This window comes from Lagopus muta, chromosome 8 (genome assembly GCF_023343835.1).
Source record: "Lagopus muta isolate bLagMut1 chromosome 8, bLagMut1 primary, whole genome shotgun sequence".
Taxonomy (NCBI): Eukaryota; Metazoa; Chordata; class Aves; order Galliformes; family Phasianidae; genus Lagopus; species Lagopus muta.
In genome coordinates, this window is record NC_064440.1 from 18,807,295 (window position 1) to 18,825,314 (window position 18,020).

At 42.0% G+C, this 18,020-nt stretch overlaps 1 protein-coding gene and 1 long non-coding RNA gene across 2 annotated transcripts; one reads left to right on the forward strand and one right to left on the reverse strand.

Moving 5' to 3' along the window:
* Positions 1-1,494: 1,494 nt before the first annotated feature.
* Positions 1,495-2,033, reverse strand: LOC125696800 (uncharacterized). Its single transcript, XR_007378540.1, has 3 exons — positions 1,905-2,033; positions 1,786-1,844; positions 1,495-1,725 (listed from the first exon to the last, which is right to left on the reverse strand). It is a non-coding gene; the product is annotated as an uncharacterized LOC125696800 (long non-coding RNA).
* A 4,966-nt stretch (positions 2,034-6,999) lies between these two features.
* On the forward strand, positions 7,000-10,821 carry LOC125696649 (glutamate decarboxylase 1-like). Its single transcript, XM_048952616.1, has 5 exons — positions 7,000-7,032; positions 7,622-7,771; positions 8,647-8,754; positions 9,248-9,337; positions 10,369-10,821. The coding sequence occupies exons 1-5, from the start codon at positions 7,000-7,002 to the stop codon at positions 10,540-10,542; spliced, it is 555 nt and encodes a 184-aa protein (XP_048808573.1). The 3' UTR covers positions 10,543-10,821.
* Positions 10,822-18,020: the final 7,199 nt, after the last annotated feature.

Below are 18,020 nucleotides of genomic sequence, written 5' to 3' on the forward strand. Positions count from 1 at the left end.
CTTACTGCAGAAATGTAAGTATTTGTTACTAGGTCTATTAAGTGTTTCTTTCACAGAGCTTGCCGTGCCAAACAGCCGATTGCTTATGGGATCATTTTTCTCCCTTCTCGTGTTACCCACAAAACAAGATCAGCAGCAAGGGAACAAGGCTCAAGCAGCACAGGAACAGACACTGCATCCTTTTCTTTTGGAGGTAAGCAAGGATTTACTGTTGTTTTCAGTCAGAGACAGGCAGGTATCCACTTCACCACAAGAACTGGAGCTAGCTGAGCCTAGCCACTCCATTTTAGCACAGACATTCATAGGCGTTCCAGTTCTCACACACAACACAGGGCATTCACATCTGCAGTAGAAAGTCATTGCAAACAGCCTCCATAGGCCAATAATTCTTCCACAAAAAGGGAGTTATCATCACTGGCTTTCCACCTCACAGAAGCAAGCTTAGTTACCAGCATTTTGGGGGCACATGTCAAAATGAGAACATTTATATTTAAAGACCTTATCTCATTTCTTGCCAAAGCGAAACTGAAGCGATAGACTTCTCAAAGCAGGAGACTTAGCTTTTCACTATACAGTTAGACAACTTAAAGTCACCTGCCCAGTGATTCAATTGGGTGCATTTTGGAGGAAGCCTGCTCTTAAATACTGAGTAAAACCTTACCCACACATAGAGTTTTATACATTTATTCATATAATAATTGAGTTGGCATCAGAGAGCACTCTCAAAAGGTGCTTTGATAAGCGTTTTCACTTTATTTTCCTTTCAGACCACTCTCCAAGAGGAGATGGTAAAGAAGGAAGAAAATTGCTGCTCTGTGACTTCTTTGCTCTCTCAGCCTATTTAGCCTGTTGACATTGTAAGCCAGCCATAGCACATGCAGCACATATAGTGAGACACCACAGGAGCACTTCACTTCCATCCACTTGCCCAAACCCTGTTAAGAGCAAAATGCCCCCTCACCCCTCCAGGCACATTAAATTTCTGCTGAGCAAGCACCCTCCCATGTCACAGTTTCAAACAGGTTTTACCTGGGGCTTGAAATAAACTGAGTTTTCTCCTTCAGCAGGACACAGAACCCAACTGCATCTCCTACCTTCAGGACCGGGAAAACCACCACAGAGCAGCCATCGCCACACAGGGCCACTCCAGGACCCAGGGATAAGACCCCCAGATAGGCAGGAGAGGGGGGGGACCCAGATAGGCAGGAGATGGGGGGGGACCCAGATAGGCAGGAGAGGGGGGGGGACCCAGATAGGCAGGAGAGGGGGGGGGGGACCCAGATAGGCAGGAGAGGGGGGGGAGGCCGGGGAGGGTGGGAGGCAGGAGGCAGGCAGGGCAGGAAAATTTTCCGTTACTGACCTGCTCCCGCCCTCCCACCCAAAAAAAATAATCTCTTTTGAGATGTGCAATTTTCAGTCAACAGCCCCATACCTAGGGGGAAGAGGGCAGCCCACACACCTAAGTGTGCAGGCTGCCCTCTTCCCCCAAAAAACTTAAGCCAAGCAACAACCAACTCCCATACTAACAAACAATATAATCCACGAATAAAGATTTGTCAGACACAAACTTAAAAGATGCCAAGACAAAAAACAAAACCACAAAAACTTAGAAGACACCCAGACAGAAAACAAAGAACAAGAAGCACAAAACAAAACCACAAAAAACTTAGAAGACACCCAGACAGAAAACAAAGAACAAAAAGCACAAAACAAAACCACAAAAAACTTAGAAGACACCCAGACAGAAAACAAAGAACAAAAAGCACAAAACAAAACTACAAAAACTTAGAAGACACCCAGACAGAAAACAAAGAACAAAAAGCACAAAACAAAACCACAAAAAACTTAGAAGACACCCAGACAGAAAACAAAGAACAAAAAGCACAAAACAAAACTACAAAAACTTAGAAGACACCCAGACAGAAAACAAAGAACAAAAAGCACAAAACAAAACCACAAAAACTTAGAAGACACCCAGACAGAAAACAAAAACTTAGGCCAAACAAGTCACCGCACCAAAGAATAGTAGAAAACCTTACCTTTTTCCAGGCTTACAGGGAAGACTCCAAGAGATCCTTCCACACTCATAGTCAGCTCTTCAATGGATCTCGGAGAGGTGCAGCCAGGCTCCACCCCTTCCAGGAGGGCAGCTGAATTGCCTTCACCTGTGCTCACGTAGGTGGTCAGAGGTTCAGACCGTCATTCAGCAGTGCCCATACACTAACCGACCTCCACCACTACACCCACTAAAGGGATCCCAACAGGGGCTCCCAGGTCAAAGGACTACACAGACACCCACCGACGAGACTGACCACCTACCCGACACACCGCTACAAACAGTGCCTACCTGGGGGCTCTCCTCTGCTCCTTCCGTGGGTGCAGCACGCCTGCCAGCCGAGGACAGGGACTTTCCTCTCAGGATGCCTGCTGCAACACAACCTAAAGTAAAAACACACCTTGGCCAAGGTGGACCTCACCAAGCTCCCCGCAGGAACAGGTGACAGAATCCTGCAGGCTGCGCTTCTCCCCTCAGTCTGTCAATTCCATTCTTCCAGCAGTAGAGCCACCACACACACCTTGAAGACTCAAAAAAGAAACCACACACCCCAACACCCTCAAACAAAAACTTGTGTCCCAGGGCACCCGATCCCAGCTGGAAACTCGAGCCTGGAAGCAGCACTCACAGATCAGGCACCGGAGGACACCGCTTCCCTCACCAGCGCGATCCTCGCTCCGGCCCTGGACACGCAGGAGAGCTCCGTGAACCGCTTCTCAGAGGACGCTGGGGGAGGGCAGCCCTCGGGTCGCTCACCGCCGGTGAAACCGCTCCCACGCTCAGGCGGATCCTCGCTGCTAAATGCTCCGTTGCGGCACTCGCCCTGCGACGATGTCGTCCGGGGCCGCTTCCCTGTCGCGCGTCACCCGGAAAAGCATCCGGACGCAACCTGCAGACCCCCGGAGAAGGAGACTCCGCAGCCCATTCTATCACTCTCGCGGCACAAGCAGTCTTACTTTCGACGTTCCGGTCTGCGAATGTTTCTACCTTACGCCTCCTGTCGGTGCCTGAATGAGCCCGTCGTCACCGTCAGCAAGACTCCTGCACTTCAGATAGTTACCGACAGTTAAGATATTCCCCCCATACCATCCGCAGCCCTTCTCTCGTCTAACCAGTCACAACACAGAAGGCTACCTCCTTGGTCCAGCATCATTTCCCCTCACCGAATTCACCATGACCACTTCGAAATTTTTGCTCGTCAGGTCACTTGCAGCTGTCACCTAGACCCAAGCTGTCCCATCACCTTGTCGTGGAGGGAGGGGAGGCTCAGTACATTCCAGTTCTCTCATCGGAAGAGAAACTCCACCACCTCACCCGTTTGTCTCTCCTATAAGGAGCGCGGCCATCCACAACAGCATTTCAGTCATGTGAGCTCTCCCACCACGCTTTCATGATGGGAATGAGATCAGGCTCCTGAAGCTACAAATAAGTGAGAGGGGGAAGGAATACATCGTCTCATCCATCTCGCTCCCACCGCTGGAAGCAGAAGGGGCTGAAGCACCCGCAAAACCCTTCTCGGGCAGCTCGGCGGCGGCGCCGTGCTGAACCCAAAGAAGCGTCCGAGCGGTGGCCCTATACGAGCCCCAACAAGAGAGAACTTACCTAGTGACTCCCAAACACTCACCGCTTCCGCCATCTCACCGGGTCGGGATGACGAGAGGTTCTGCTGCAACCTCCGCTCAGCCTGCAATAGGAGAAAACTCGTTTCAGCAGCCGTTCCCGTTGCTTCTCATTCCCAGCACTCCCGGAGGAACGCCGCCCCATCCCGCTCGCTCCTACCGATAAGACTGGGAGAAACTGAAGTCCCCGCTGAAAAGCCCCAGAGGGACTGAGAGCCCTCAGGACCGCGTTAGCACTCGGGGAACCGAGCGGCAGCTCTCTCCGAAAACGCGACGGCAGCCGGGCGCCGACGTGACACGGGCTCCGAGAAGCCGGGGCAGCCCGGCGGAAGCCCCGTGCCGGCCCCCGAACGGAGCCCGGCGAGAGAGGACGGACCCGAACACCGGGGCCGCTTCCGCGGTACCGTCGCCACCAGAACGATTCACCGGTTCGCGCTGATCTTTACCGGGAGACGGCTCGCCGCAACCTGAAACAAAACAACACAACAGCAGAGAACGTTACAAAGAATCCCAAGGTCCCGTTCTAAGAGCAGCCCCTCGCGGAGCTTTGCAGCCCCGGCGGCGTAAGGACCGGACAACAGAAACGGAGCCCGCTCCCGCAGACGATGCACTCCGGCAGCCCTCTCGTGGCTCCCAGCGGCCTCCGGCGGAGCTTAAGAGGCTTTGGAGCGGATCCGCCCCGCGCTGCGAACGAGGCGCAGCTGTGCTCGGGAGGCCGCGGCCCCTCGGCAGCTGGGAGTCGTTGCCTCGTTAGCGCCGGTGGGGCTCGTTAGGGCCGGCCGGGGACTCTGACAGTTAGACACGTGGACTCTAGATCTGAGTTAAGGACTTTAACTGCACTTTCCAGTAAAGTTTGTTATGCGCTTCTCCTCGCCTCGCTGCGAGATTCACTAATAAGTTAAAGAATAGTGTCGAATTCAAACGGATCACTTTGCATCTCACGCGACGCCCTTTCAAAGAACGTCTTCAGCCTTAACAGTTTCCAGAGGCCCCTGCTGCGTGCTGTCTTTGCTCTGCTTTCCCTCTCCCCTTGTCCAAAAAAAAAACAAAAGAGAAAAAAAAAAAAAGTTTGTTGAACGTGTAAAAACTTGGTACCTGACAGAGAAAACATGACAAGGCAGCAGTGGAAATGTGGGAGTGGAGATCTGACAAACGCCCAAACGGGTGAATGATGCACCTGGGAAAATTGCTGACCGGTGGAAATCGGAAGCGGAGCTTCACCAACGGTTCTGTGTGGTACAACTCCTCGGCTTATAAAGGTATTATTGACATGTGTCCCCTGCTTTGAGAACCTGCTGTCTGTGAATGGGCATGTCTGCTCAAAGGAAAGAGGTGCCAGGTATATATCTGACCCAGAGGCCTGAAGAAGTTGCCCTCGGATTCCTCTCACACCTCTTTGTGCCTACAAATCACCGGGTGATTCAAAGCTGCCGAAAGCTGTGGTGAATGAAACAGAAAGGGCAAGCTATCCAGAAGGTACAGAAGGGGCCTGAGAGCCTTCATGTGTTAATGTGGGATGAAAAAGGCCAGAGCTGTGATCCTAGGGCATCCTCCTTCAGCTGGTGCAGATAGCCCCATACTGAGGAGAACCAGGGAGGTCTGGGATGGGCTCCCACTGGATGACAAGTCAGCAACTTTATCCTGAACCGGAGCTACGGAGCAATCCTCACGTTTTGTCTTTGGCAGCCAGCAGTCTGCCCCGACGATGCAGTGACAACATGCAGAAGGGCTCCGGACTCATCTTGCATGTGCACATCTCCATCCACACGCTGTGCTACAGCGTCAGATCGTTGTTTCTCTTTCTGTACACACGCTCTAATTGTACGATACTGGCAAAGGAGAGGTGGAACTGCGGATGTATCCACTCAGTGCTTAATGATGCTTGCATAATCGGTGACGTGTGGGATCTTCATGAAGATTACATGCAGTATGGTTGTCTAATGAGAAATTTAAAATGCATCTTTTCGTGGTTCATCGTGTGATTGCTAGGAAGGCTGGAATTAGTGAAATTCCTACGTGATTGAGAGAAGGGCTTTCTGTCATTTTGTGTTCATAAAGATACAATTTGACTTAAAAAGCTCACGTTTCTTTTCATGGAGGTACAAGAGTTAAGGACTCTGAAATGTACCTAGCGTCGATCTAAACAAGAGTTACTAAAAGCTCAGGAATCGTTGTCTTGCAGAGAGTGGAACCTCTCGCCCGCGATCAATTGTAAATATTGCACTATCTGTACAAAAAGGAGTTCTTAGTGGTGTCCGCTTATTCAGGACCCCTGCAAACCTACAAACAACCCACAACCTGCTTTTAAGTGAAGACTTTTTTCCTCAGACACTGCAGGTACACGCCGGCTGGATTTGTTATATTCTGAAGTTATTTTAACTTGCTGTAGACTTCTGCATGTGAAGTAAGGCCCAGGAAAGTCAGAAACACTGACTCTCCTTCCCCAAGGCAACGTTTAATAGCCCAGCCTGCAAGATGCTGCTTGCGCCCTTAGAAACAAAAGTCTGAAAAAAACCTGTGTATTTTCAGCTGTAGTCATGAAGCCTTAGCATTCCTCAAAGGAAAAGCAAGCGAACCAGCTTGCAACAGTGAGCTGACCCTTACGGGTCAGATCCTCAGCTATTGGATCTTTGCATATTCTAACTGCACTACAGCTATGCTTGTGTACTTGCACCTGCCTCTTCATTCCCCTGGTATACGGGATGTACAGCAGTGATCTGAGTGATTGGTCGCAGTCTAAACCGCTTAATTGAAAAAGCTTTTTTTTTTTTTTTTTTTTTTTTTTTTAAATCTTGCACGGTATTTTAAAAATTTCTGCTTAACATATAGGAGTTTTCTCCTTTCTGTTTTCTGTGTAGACTCTTACCCGTAATTTATAAGTTTCTATTGGCTTATAGGCCATCATTTTAAAAGCAGCGATTGTGATGCACCCCTTCTCCTTGCTTGCTAAGCAAAAACCATCCAGGTTTGATAATTAGTGTTTATAATCATTACTAGCGTTAGGTGTGTCAACGGTTTACGGGCTGGTTATGCCCGGTTCCGTGACGAGCGGGGCGGAGGGATCCGCAGATCCGTGCCTCCGGAAGAAAAGAAACAGGGGACCCCAAAATAATTAAAAACAGTGGCAACGATCTGAGGAGAAACAAGCTAATTTACTGAATATAGTAATGGAATGCAAGATAACACACTATAACACAATATAATCAGAATTGAAGCTAATAAATCAAATATAATGAGAGAGAAAGAATGTCCGAAAGGTGGATAGGCAACCCTGAGGTGAGATGCACAGTCCAGTTGAGCAGCAGGGAGACAGGAGCAGCACCCATGACGAAGGGCAGGCGAGAAAAAGCACATCAGGTGACCTTGCCAGGAGTTAAACCTCCTCTCCCTGACCGCGAGGTCCCCTGGGGAATGTAGTTCTTCTTCTCCTCAGCACAGGTATCCAGGACTTGAGCATTGACAGTTGAAGTCCCAGTGCCCCACATGATGTTATGATGTGGAATACCGAAAACAAAAAATCACAAAACCATGACAAGGTGTCAGTAAATTGGACAAAACATGAAGTTGGAGACTTCAATTTTTTTTTCCTACATTTCTTGTAGCTTTATGCAGCTCTGAGAGGATGCAACTGTCACCTACTATGTAATATAATACATCAAATATTTGGGTCTTAAAAAGCACAGCCTTATGGTATGAAATGAACTAAGTTAGTGATGGAAATTAAGAATCCAAATGCATTTGAGGAAGTTCTAAGGAAAACACCTGAGTTTATGAAATCTTGTCTGTGTCTCAGGTTTACAAAACAAGGTCCGTTTTTCATAATTTGTCCATTTACAGAGCAATTCTTCTGTATATATTTGATATACAACTTTATGTATCATTAATACTACAGATTAACATGCACATATGCAATATGTTTCATGTATGTACGTGTTTTTCATTACAGGGTATTCTTCAAGGCTGCAATCAAATGTGTGCAGGATATCTTTTCCAGCAAGACAAACAATATGACGTATCCTATGACACCGGAGATAAGGCAATACAGTGTGGTCGACATGTGGACATTTTCAAATTCTGGTTGATGTGGAAGGCAAAGGTAAATCATAGAAGCCCACTTAAAACATCAGAAGTTATTTATTTAATTTATACATTTAATGCAATGGAGGGCTTTCTTAATACCTGTGTAAACACAACCTCTAAACACACAGATACGTGGTCAGAAAAGAACCGCTCAGCTAATAGAACAATGTTAACCACCAGTTCATTTGGCTGAAAATGGCAAGTTCTAAGTCACTAGATCAGTGTTGTTCAGGAATGGTCCTGCAGTACAGTAATGAGTAACAGTGTGCTTCCATTATTTTTAGTTTTTCATTCATATGCAGAAGTGTACTTTTTAAAAGTTTTGTTTTTCCTATTTCATATATTATCAGCACTCATCTTTTTAAAGAGATTATTATGATCTTTCAGAAGATCAGCTGCTACAAAATACCAGTAGGTAGGCAAATGACTTTAAGCAGACAAGCTTTTATTTGCTGGCTTTTTAAAATACAGAGTTCTCGCAAACTGTTTAAATGAAATAGATTACTTCCCAAATCTTACTCTTTCCGTTGGAATTCTCTTCCATGTCTGCAGTCTTTCAGCAAGAACTGGGAAAACAAGGCTTAATGTTTCAGTTTTTAGAAACTGAAGAGAAGAGAACTAAAGATACTGTATTAAACATATCAAAAGTCTTTCCTGTAATCATTATAAATGCTCTTAGGAACAGAACAGAACCCAATGGTGATTACGGTTTGTGACCCATTTAGCTGCTTCTGATGCAACTGGTTGACTTGACTTCTAAATTGCTAGAAATAATTCTACTAAACGTTGTATGTCTGAAGCCATTTTAGAGTGAAATGTCTCCGAAAAGATGATTACACCTGAGGAGGAAAAAGTACTTTGTGATTAATACTAACTTTCTTTTTAAAATAGGGTACAGTGGGATTTGAAAATCAGATCAACAAATGCCTGGAACTGGCAGAATACCTCTATACTAAAATAAAAAACAGAGAAGAATTTGAGATGGTCTTTGAAGGAGAGGTAAGTTTACTTTCGCTTAACCAGTGTGTATGGGCCAAATTTATGTATTTTGTAATTTATGAATGTAAAGCATGAAGCTACATTAATGCCATCTATTTATGCTGAGATTCCAGGTGCCACCATGTATTTCACTGCAAATCTGCTGTTTTTGCAATATCTTGCGTTACTAGTGCCACTGTATAAAGTCTTTGATAGAATAACTTAAATATATTGTCTCTTCATTGACTACGAAAAGGAAAATAGAGTTATCCGTGTAGGGAGCCTTGAAAGCAGTTCCCTGTAACACTGCATGAAGGTAGAAGGCATTTGCCAGGTGGCATTAACATGCTAAGATGGGACAATGTATAAGAAATCTCATATGGCAGATGCAAAGGCTTAGTTCTGCAATTCTTTTTTTTTTTGGCTTTCAGATCTGTGCTAAAGTGTATTGGCCCTTAAAGTACATGATTGACCTGTATTTCTTTACTCTGTATGTGTCTGGTTCTTTTTGCAGCCGGAGCACACGAATGTATGTTTTTGGTATATTCCACCAAGTCTCAGAGGTATGCCAGACTGCAATGAGAGACGAGAAAAGCTGCACAAGGTACGAGGCTTATGCTAAATGCAAAAGTATAGTCTGCTATTTCAGCCCAAAGTATTCTTTTTATTAAAAATAATACGTGTCTGCGTTCTCAAGTTCTGGGTGCTAGGACCGACATTCTCCCATATCTTGTTATGGCTTTGATATTTATCTCGAGCTGAGGTCGAAGTCACGTTTTTCCTATGAAGCAAAATGCAGAACACAAACAGGCTTTGTTTGTCTGTTTGTTCCCTATTGCTCCTGTGGTTCCAAAAGTGTATTGGCATGGCTGGGCTCACCTAATACTGCATATTAAGACTGTTGGAACAGTATTTCTTATAAATGAAAGTGAGGAAGTGTAACAGAGGCAAATGCACAGTACTGCAAAACTGCTGGAAGGTTTCCACAGCTTATGCTAGCAGAAAATATTCCTTACATCAGAGATCTTCTTGAGAAACTTCTGCTGTTCCTACCTTGTCCCTTTAGCAAGTTGACTGTGAGAATAAACACGTTTTCATGAAAAGCATCCATGGCCCTCATAAAGTTGATTCTGGAATGAGTTTTCCAAAAACAAAACAACAACAAAAGAAATACTCTCTCATCCCCAACATTTCTTGACCTCAGAATCACACATATCTCTTTTATCCAAAGGCTATAGTAGAACTGTGCACATTCAGTACTTCTCTCTCAAATGCTCAGGATATAAGAATAATGATAATTAATCAGGACATACAGATTATGTACATTAGATATATTAGAATGTTATGTTCTAAATATATGAGGATGCTGCTAGTCTCTTAATCAAAAAGATTTCTTAAAAGATTAATATTATAATTGTCAATTCTACTTCAAATACCCAATCTCTGAAGCTTTCCAGCTTTCTCTTACAGATCTTACATTGCTTTTCTAAACTGTCCATTTCATTCCCCTTTGTTTTCCCTACATTTAGACAGCTTGCGATATTCAAAGAAAAAATAACAATTCTCAGAATCTCTTTCTCTCTCTCTCTCTCTCTCTGTGTCCCTCCTCCCCTCCCTCTATTTTCAATTCTAAAGGTGGCACCGAAAATCAAAGCCCTGATGATGGAGTCAGGTACTACCATGGTTGGATATCAGCCTCAGGGCGATAAGGTCAACTTCTTCCGAATGGTCATCTCAAACCCAGCAGCAACTAAGTCGGACATAGACTTCCTCATTGAGGAAATAGAGAGATTGGGGCAGGAGCTGTAGTACAATGGATGAGTTATTCATTTCTCTAATTCACTGTTTTCCAGTACTGGTTATTTTTTTAACCCAGTTCTGCAGAACATGTTTTAAGAAAATTCTCTTTCTGTAAGTTTCAATCTCCTAAGACATCCTTAAGCAGCGGCAAAACCTTATAGGCTACTGAAATATATGTGTATTGCTAGATCACTGTGTTGAGGGAAAATGTATTATCTTGGAGTTGAAGTACTGTTGACTCTTAGATTGGTCTTGTTTTTTTGTCAGCAGGAAATAAGTGTGAAAATAGAAAATTAAGTGAACTCTGCACAGTATATATGTACAGTATAAATATATAACTATAATTATATATATACATATATATAAATATATAAAGAGGTTATGAACTTAGATCCAAGCCACAGCATGTTTCCCACTTTAAGAAAATCAACTTTTCCTTCAACAACTAATGATGTGGATAATGTGCTACAGGTTTTCCTGCCAGGTAAATAGACACATAGAAACATTTCAAAAAAGTAGATTCTTAGGAGCTAAAGAAAACGTGTAACAGTACTGAATCTTGTTGTTGGTGCTTCTGTCACATACGAAACAGCAATCTCCAACAGCACCTTGGAGTAAAATAGTTGTATTTTCCCTTTAGCGTCACATCGGGGATAATAGTAGCAGAGTCATTGTAACAGGTATATTATTGCTGTATTTTTAGAGGTTAATTTGTGTAGATTGTGTATATTATTGTTAAATGCCTTTGTGAAAAAGGATTTAAATGTAATAGTTTTACAGCAAGGTAATCGTTGAATTGCAGGTATACAAAATATTTGCTTATTTATATGCAGAGATTTACCATGCTGAAGAGTTGTCTTGTATTTTCTTCCATTTGTAATGTATCCTATTTATATATTATTGAAGTTCTAAATAATGTTTATGGTATTTTAGTGTATTTGTGAGCCAAAGAAAAGATACAAAAGTATTAGCTAACACTTTCATTTAAATCCTAGTGCCCTTAAAATGATAATTTACAGATAATTTTACTGACTATAAGGAGTTCTAACATTGTACATAAGCTGTCAAATAATGAAATCCCCTTAATCTATTAGAAATTTCAGTTTATTAAATGTAACGTCTGACTGTCTGTTAAATGTTCTGAATGCTTTTCTAGTGAATATTGGTTGCTAACCAAGGCCCCTGTTTTTGAGTTGTATGTCAGGACTAATCTCTAGGACCATTTTAAGTAAATTCTGTAGGGAAATTCCTGCAGGTCTGTAGCATTCACGTGGGAGTCTAAATGAGCATCGTTCTTTCAGTGAAATTAAATTCACTGTATGTTTGGAACAAAAAAAGAAAGGAACAAAAATTCATCTCAGAATCTTTTAATACAGCTGACACGTCACAGCGCTTTAAACCAGCCAGACTTTTCAAAGTGTAGGCACCAGAGTCATCTGCAGCTTGTTCACTTTTAATCATTGTATGATCAATACTAAAAAGCGGAAAACTCCATAGCGAAAGCAGAATAGTGGAACAAAATGAAAATTCAATAGTTCTCTGTCTACAGAATTACTGTCATTGTGATAAATGGAATATGCTTATTTTAAACCTCTTCATATATGACTCTAGGTCTGTTATCCCTGCAAGTCAATAATTAGCTGGGTTTCCTTTTTCTTTTTTTTCTTTTTTCTCCAAATCAGTAATAAAAGTATTTTACAGATGTTCAGTGAACGCACATTCCGCCATCCTCACATCCTCTTTACCCCCCCTTCATTCCTGTGGAAAGCGAGACAGTTACAAGATACCAGGCACTTCCATCCTGCAGATCCCATGGGTTGTCTTCTGAGGGCGCTCTCTCACATCTTCAGCAGGGTAAGAACGGATAGAAGGAAGAATCTTAAAATGGTAAATAGTGTATCATGCAGCACAGCCTTTCCAGCTTTTCATAGGAGTATTGTTCATTCCCCTTCCACAGCACAATATTTCTGTTATGAGGTTACTTTCGTCAATACAATGGAGTTAGGATCTTATTTTTTTCATCTTAAGCATTAACCTTCTTGAATTATATTGCTGATATCTTGCTATGTTTTTACTAGTTAACATTTTTCATGTAAACATCTGCACTGAGGCCTGAGGCCTGCCACGCAGAAATACTGACTTCAGTAACAACTTTCATAACATTGCCATTCGTTATAAGCTGCTCAGCAAAATCATATGGTCTGTCACTGGGAACTGTTTTTAAGAGCAGAAAGAAGTTGCTTTGAAAGGAAAGAGAAATGTATTAAGAAGTCTAGCCCCTTAGCATAGCATGTAAATAACAGTGTACTGCACTAAAATAAAGCAACAGAAGAGGATTGCATAGCATGTGAGTATTAAGGAGTACTCAGCACATGCAAAGACTGTTTAATCAACAGTGTGCTACGGCAACAGTGAGACTGTGTAGCTAGGTATAGCTCACTGAGGTCAACAGAATTACATCTGCCTGAATTTCTTCATCTGTGGCTTATTGTTTGCAAATTGGTGGTGGAACATGAATCTGGAGTACTTCCTCAAGAGCTGGAACTAAGCTAGCCAAGAGGAAATGAAAAGATGAGGCATCAGTGGAAGGCAGAAATTAAAGAGATGGCTGCAGAAATTTTTTGTGGGCTTCGTAAAGAATGATTAACTTACTGGTTCTTTGTTTAAACAGATTTATCTACCGAGGAAAAGTGGAACATTGTTTAATAATGATGAGAGAGAAGTTAGAAGATAACACATACCTTGATTCATTTCTGCTATTTACTTGGTTATCTGTTCAACACTTGAATGTAACTTTTTTCAGGCTGAATAAGCATACCTTTATGTATGATTAATCTCTGTCATGAGTTTCTTAAATTATATGCTTTTTAACAGGATATCATTCTAGCTCATCTGTGAACTATTGGTTTGAGGCAGGAGTTACTGTGTGAAAATTTTTGGCCTTTTTCTATATGGAAAGTAGTAGTTCCACAACAGTGTGAGAGAAAATGTATAACATCATTACAAGTGATAGGTAGTGGAGAAAGATTAGTGTTTCAAGAAAGCCTAAAAATTGACACTACAGGCAAAAATCAACAAATGTAGAAGTGCAATTACTTAGATCTACGGAACTGTATCTGTGACCATAAAGTAAGCTGGTTTCAAGTCCTAACTGCTTGAAGTGCAATTACAAAAGCGTATGGATAATGCTGGCATATAAAATAAGGGTATTGGCCTTTAAAATATAAAACAAGTGTATAATCAATAGATATCAAGATGTTATAACCACAAAAGAACAAGAGAGTTAGACAAAATAGAATAGGATAATAAGAAGAATAAATGGAAGGCTTACCTGTATGCTAGGCTCACCTACAGAAAGCACCAGAAGGAGGGATCTCCAGAAGAGATCCTTCCCCTCTGGTAGTCAGCTCTTAAATATGTCTAGGAGGGTTGGAGCAATTCTCCACCCCTTCCGGCAGCACAGCTGAATTGCCTTCACCTGTGCTCCTCTGGCTGACTCATGGCTCGCCTCAGGTGATCAATTAGAGGTTCAGGCCGTGACTCAGCAGTTCCCATACAATGAAAAATTACTGTAATGACTTGTAGAAACAAGTAATGTGAGTTAACAGATTATTAGCCTATCTCTACTAGCTTTGCATCTGATGTGCTTTCTAAAATGCAAATTCAATGATCTGAGCAGCTGCTCAGCACTTACAATGAGCAGAATGAAAGATTCAGGAGAATGGTAGCTTATTTCCACATTACACTATAAAACCTGGTGTTTATGCCTGTTTGTGAAGGGGAGATGAGACCTGCTAGGTACTTTTCCACAAAGAATAAGCCATACTTGTACTCTTACACTTATTTTTGCTTTTAATTCAATTACTGTTGGAAAATCCTTTACATAGCAAATTGCACCAAAATTCTCATGGAGGACTGTGTTTGTATGTACATATCTCTGCATCTGACTTTTACCTAATATCTGGATCAGATATTCTATAAAGAGGAAAGAAAGCAATATAAAAAATCTAAAATACACGTATATAGTAATGCATAAAATGTTAGAAAGATTTTAGCAGTCATTTAATTTTGCTTTAGTAATACACTACACTACAAATAACTTTTTAACTACCTTATAAATTGAAGATGTTTATCATGTAATTCATTCTTCTCCATGCTCCATAAGCCACGTTGTAATCGTAACTGGTATCATGAGGTCTGTATAATTTGTAGGTCTCTGGACTCAGTAATGCTGTAGAAGATACAGCTGTTGAATTGCTTTTAGCTGGTTCAGTAACAGCTGCAATTGTTTTGCAGTTGACTGTAATTGCTCGAATTTAGTGGGATTGCTTAAAAAAAAACACCAGGAAATGACAACATTAATAATTTATGCAGTTTGGTCTCAATGTGTTGATAGCTCTCAAGCAAATTAAGACCTAATGCAATAAATAAGGAGGTGATATAGAACCTAGATCAAATTAAAAAAAACAACAGCAACAAACAATACAAAATAAAATTTAAAAAAAAAAAAAAAACAGAAAAAACCACCCACAAACCACAACTTCATATAATTCTATCAAATTTTAGTGAAATTACAGTAAGGAAAACTTGGACCAAATACAGTGGTTTTAACCAGGGTGCGCTGTTATGGTTCTATAAGATGTATGGCCAAGGTAGGTGTAATAAAAGAGAATAAGCTCAGAATAAGCCCAGAGTGACCATAGGAGGTGCTCTGCATCCCTTTTGTCAGCCTGCACCTGGATTTCCAGCTACAACTTTAGATTTCATATTTCGTGGCTGAAACATCCAACAGCTTTAACCTCCTAAGGATGAACCTGACCTCTGTTGTCTTCTGTTTTCCTTTTGTATGTGACAGAGAAGCCTCACCATCTACTTGGAAGTGGGAGTACTTTGTTCCACTTGGAGTGGAATCGGAGGACCTGGTTAATAAAGTCCAAGTAGAAGTCTGCAATAGCAAATAAACAGATAAAGTTTTTGCAATAGAGGGGGAAGAGTCAAAATAAGATTTTCCATCCCCATCCTAAACATCTGAAGAGTCAGATTTCAACATTTAATTCTATTGATATTTATTTGGCCTGAAAAGATATACTGACAAAGATGCTAGAAATATCTCACTGCGGTGAAGGATTATTTTGAATATTTATCATGGAGAAATAAACCTACTCCTTTCCATCACCATAATGTTTTTGATGGGTGTCAATCACCAGAAAGCTCTTATAGCCTAAGAAGGGAGAAGATAGAAAAGAGATGGGGCCCTTTGTGACTGCTGTGCTTGGCCTAGTCCATGAATAGCTGGTATTGATGGAGACAATTTTTAAAACTGTGTTGCTGTTTTTAAGGAGTTGTTCTTGTTTTAATCTCCTTCAGCAGCTTTGCACTAAACGCTCCAAAAAGCACAGCTTTTTGAAGGAACTGGAAACTCACCTGTGGTTTTTCTTTTAACTGAGTAGGATTTTCTAAACTGCTGTCCATATTGTAGTAATTACTTGAAAAGCTCTCTGTGAAGATTTTTTTTCTTCTTATTGTGACAAGTCAAAAATGGAAGGAAGGAAGAAATAGAAAGAAAAAGAAAGTCAGAATGAAAGAAAGAAAGGAAAAAAGAAAGAGGAAGGAAAAAAGGAAGAACAAACTCTTCAGTACAAATCAGAGCCCATGTTCAAGGATATCTCTGTACGTTCTGCACTTTTTCACTCAACACATATTCACATAAAGAAATTGTCTGTTTCCAGTTCCAATTTTCCCGGCTTATTCTCCGTACAAGAGACATTTAAAAAACTGAGCAAAAGACAGTAGTGGGTTTTATTAGAGTGGGTACAAGGAGGCAAAACAAGGTAAAACAGAAAAAAAAAAGATTAAAAAACAAATATTACAATATGTTTTTTAATAGGCAACATTTTCTTATACAAAATGGAGATTTGTAATGGAAATAGTCCCGCTGCCTTTGATATTTTAATATGAAAAATACATCTCTATAAAGTTTGTATGTAGGCCCCCTGCCAAAGCAGATTTTGTGTATCCCACTCAGCTTTCAGTAGTCATTGAAGAGAAAGCAGTAGCTGGATGCAAGGCCTGAGGATGGAAAATAGCGCAGAGGTGCCTCAGTTAGAACAGAGCTCACATCAGAACCTGAACCCGGCAATCCTTCCCAGGTAGGATGTGTCTGTCAGCCTGTGACTCCTTCAGCTCCTGCTGGGTCAGAGCCTCAGCCTGCAGTTTCTGACTCTTACATCACTCCTTGTTCCTTTTCTAAGCATTTCTGTGGCTTCCATTGCAACCAGTGGGTAAACTGCCATTCTTCTTGTTTCTTGGCCACAGTAATTTCCTCTGCACAGTTTGTTGGGCTTTTTATGGTGACTCCAATTGTCCCCATCATGCTAACCTAAGTAGGAAAAATCTCAAATGATTATGTCTTTAATTTTTCTTTGGCTGTGTAACTCTTTGTATTCTTTGTGTTGCTTTGCTATGTCTTAGAAGCTTTTCAGCCCAAATTCTTGCTCCAGCAGTGCCTGGGCTTTGGATAATTTCTTGATTTGTGATGGGATTCTAAGCCATGTGGAATATCTCCTAGGTCACTGAGTCTGAAGTCAAAGCAAGGAAAGACTCTCAGTAAATCCATTTCATAGATGATGTCTCTGTTCCTGGAAATAGACGTAAGATTTTCCAGAAACATCTTTGAAAGTCCTTGTCATTGCTTTCTTTGTTCAGCAGTTTGAACATCACAAAAAGCTACTGCTAGAAGTAGGAAGGAAGAAGCCTTCTAATGGTTAAGATTCAATCTTTATTGAATTATCTCCACAGTGTGCTGTAGCTTAAAAGTTGGTCACTGCATTCACAGAGGTACTCTGCTCCCTGCAGGACTCAGACATCTTGGCTCTAACAGTGGTCTGTCTCAAACAACAAGAGGAGAGCCAAAGACAGCAGGTTTAGTAAAAGGGCAGCACCAATCTTTCCAGCTGGCACATTGCACTAAATAACTAGTTCTGTTGATTAAGTTGAAACCTGCAAATCTCATCTCGAAATAAACATATTCCAACACATCCCAGTGGGACCCAGCTGGGCTCACCAGCTCCCGTTTCCAAACTTGGTGTTTGCTGAGAGAACTATTTGAGCAGATAGCATTAGTGAGGACTATTGAATCATCTGTCAGCAGCATGGAAAAGCACTATTGCTCTGTGTCATCTGGTTTTCACTGTGGTGATTTTAGATGACAAACTGTACATCTGATGATTAAGTTCAACACATGGGTGACACCCTCTGCTGCTGCCATTGGGGCACTTTAGAAAGTAAACTGAGCTCCTTCTGCCTGCAGTGAACTGGAAAACCCTGTGGAGTAAATGCCTATACAGGGATATTGAATCTTGCCATGAGTTATATTTTAACTTAGTGTAACATATCTGGATGGCTGTGGAAATAACTTCTGGCATGCTTGCTTTTTCGAAAACAAAATATTTTTGATAATGTTTGCTAAGTCCTGTAGCATTTCCTCT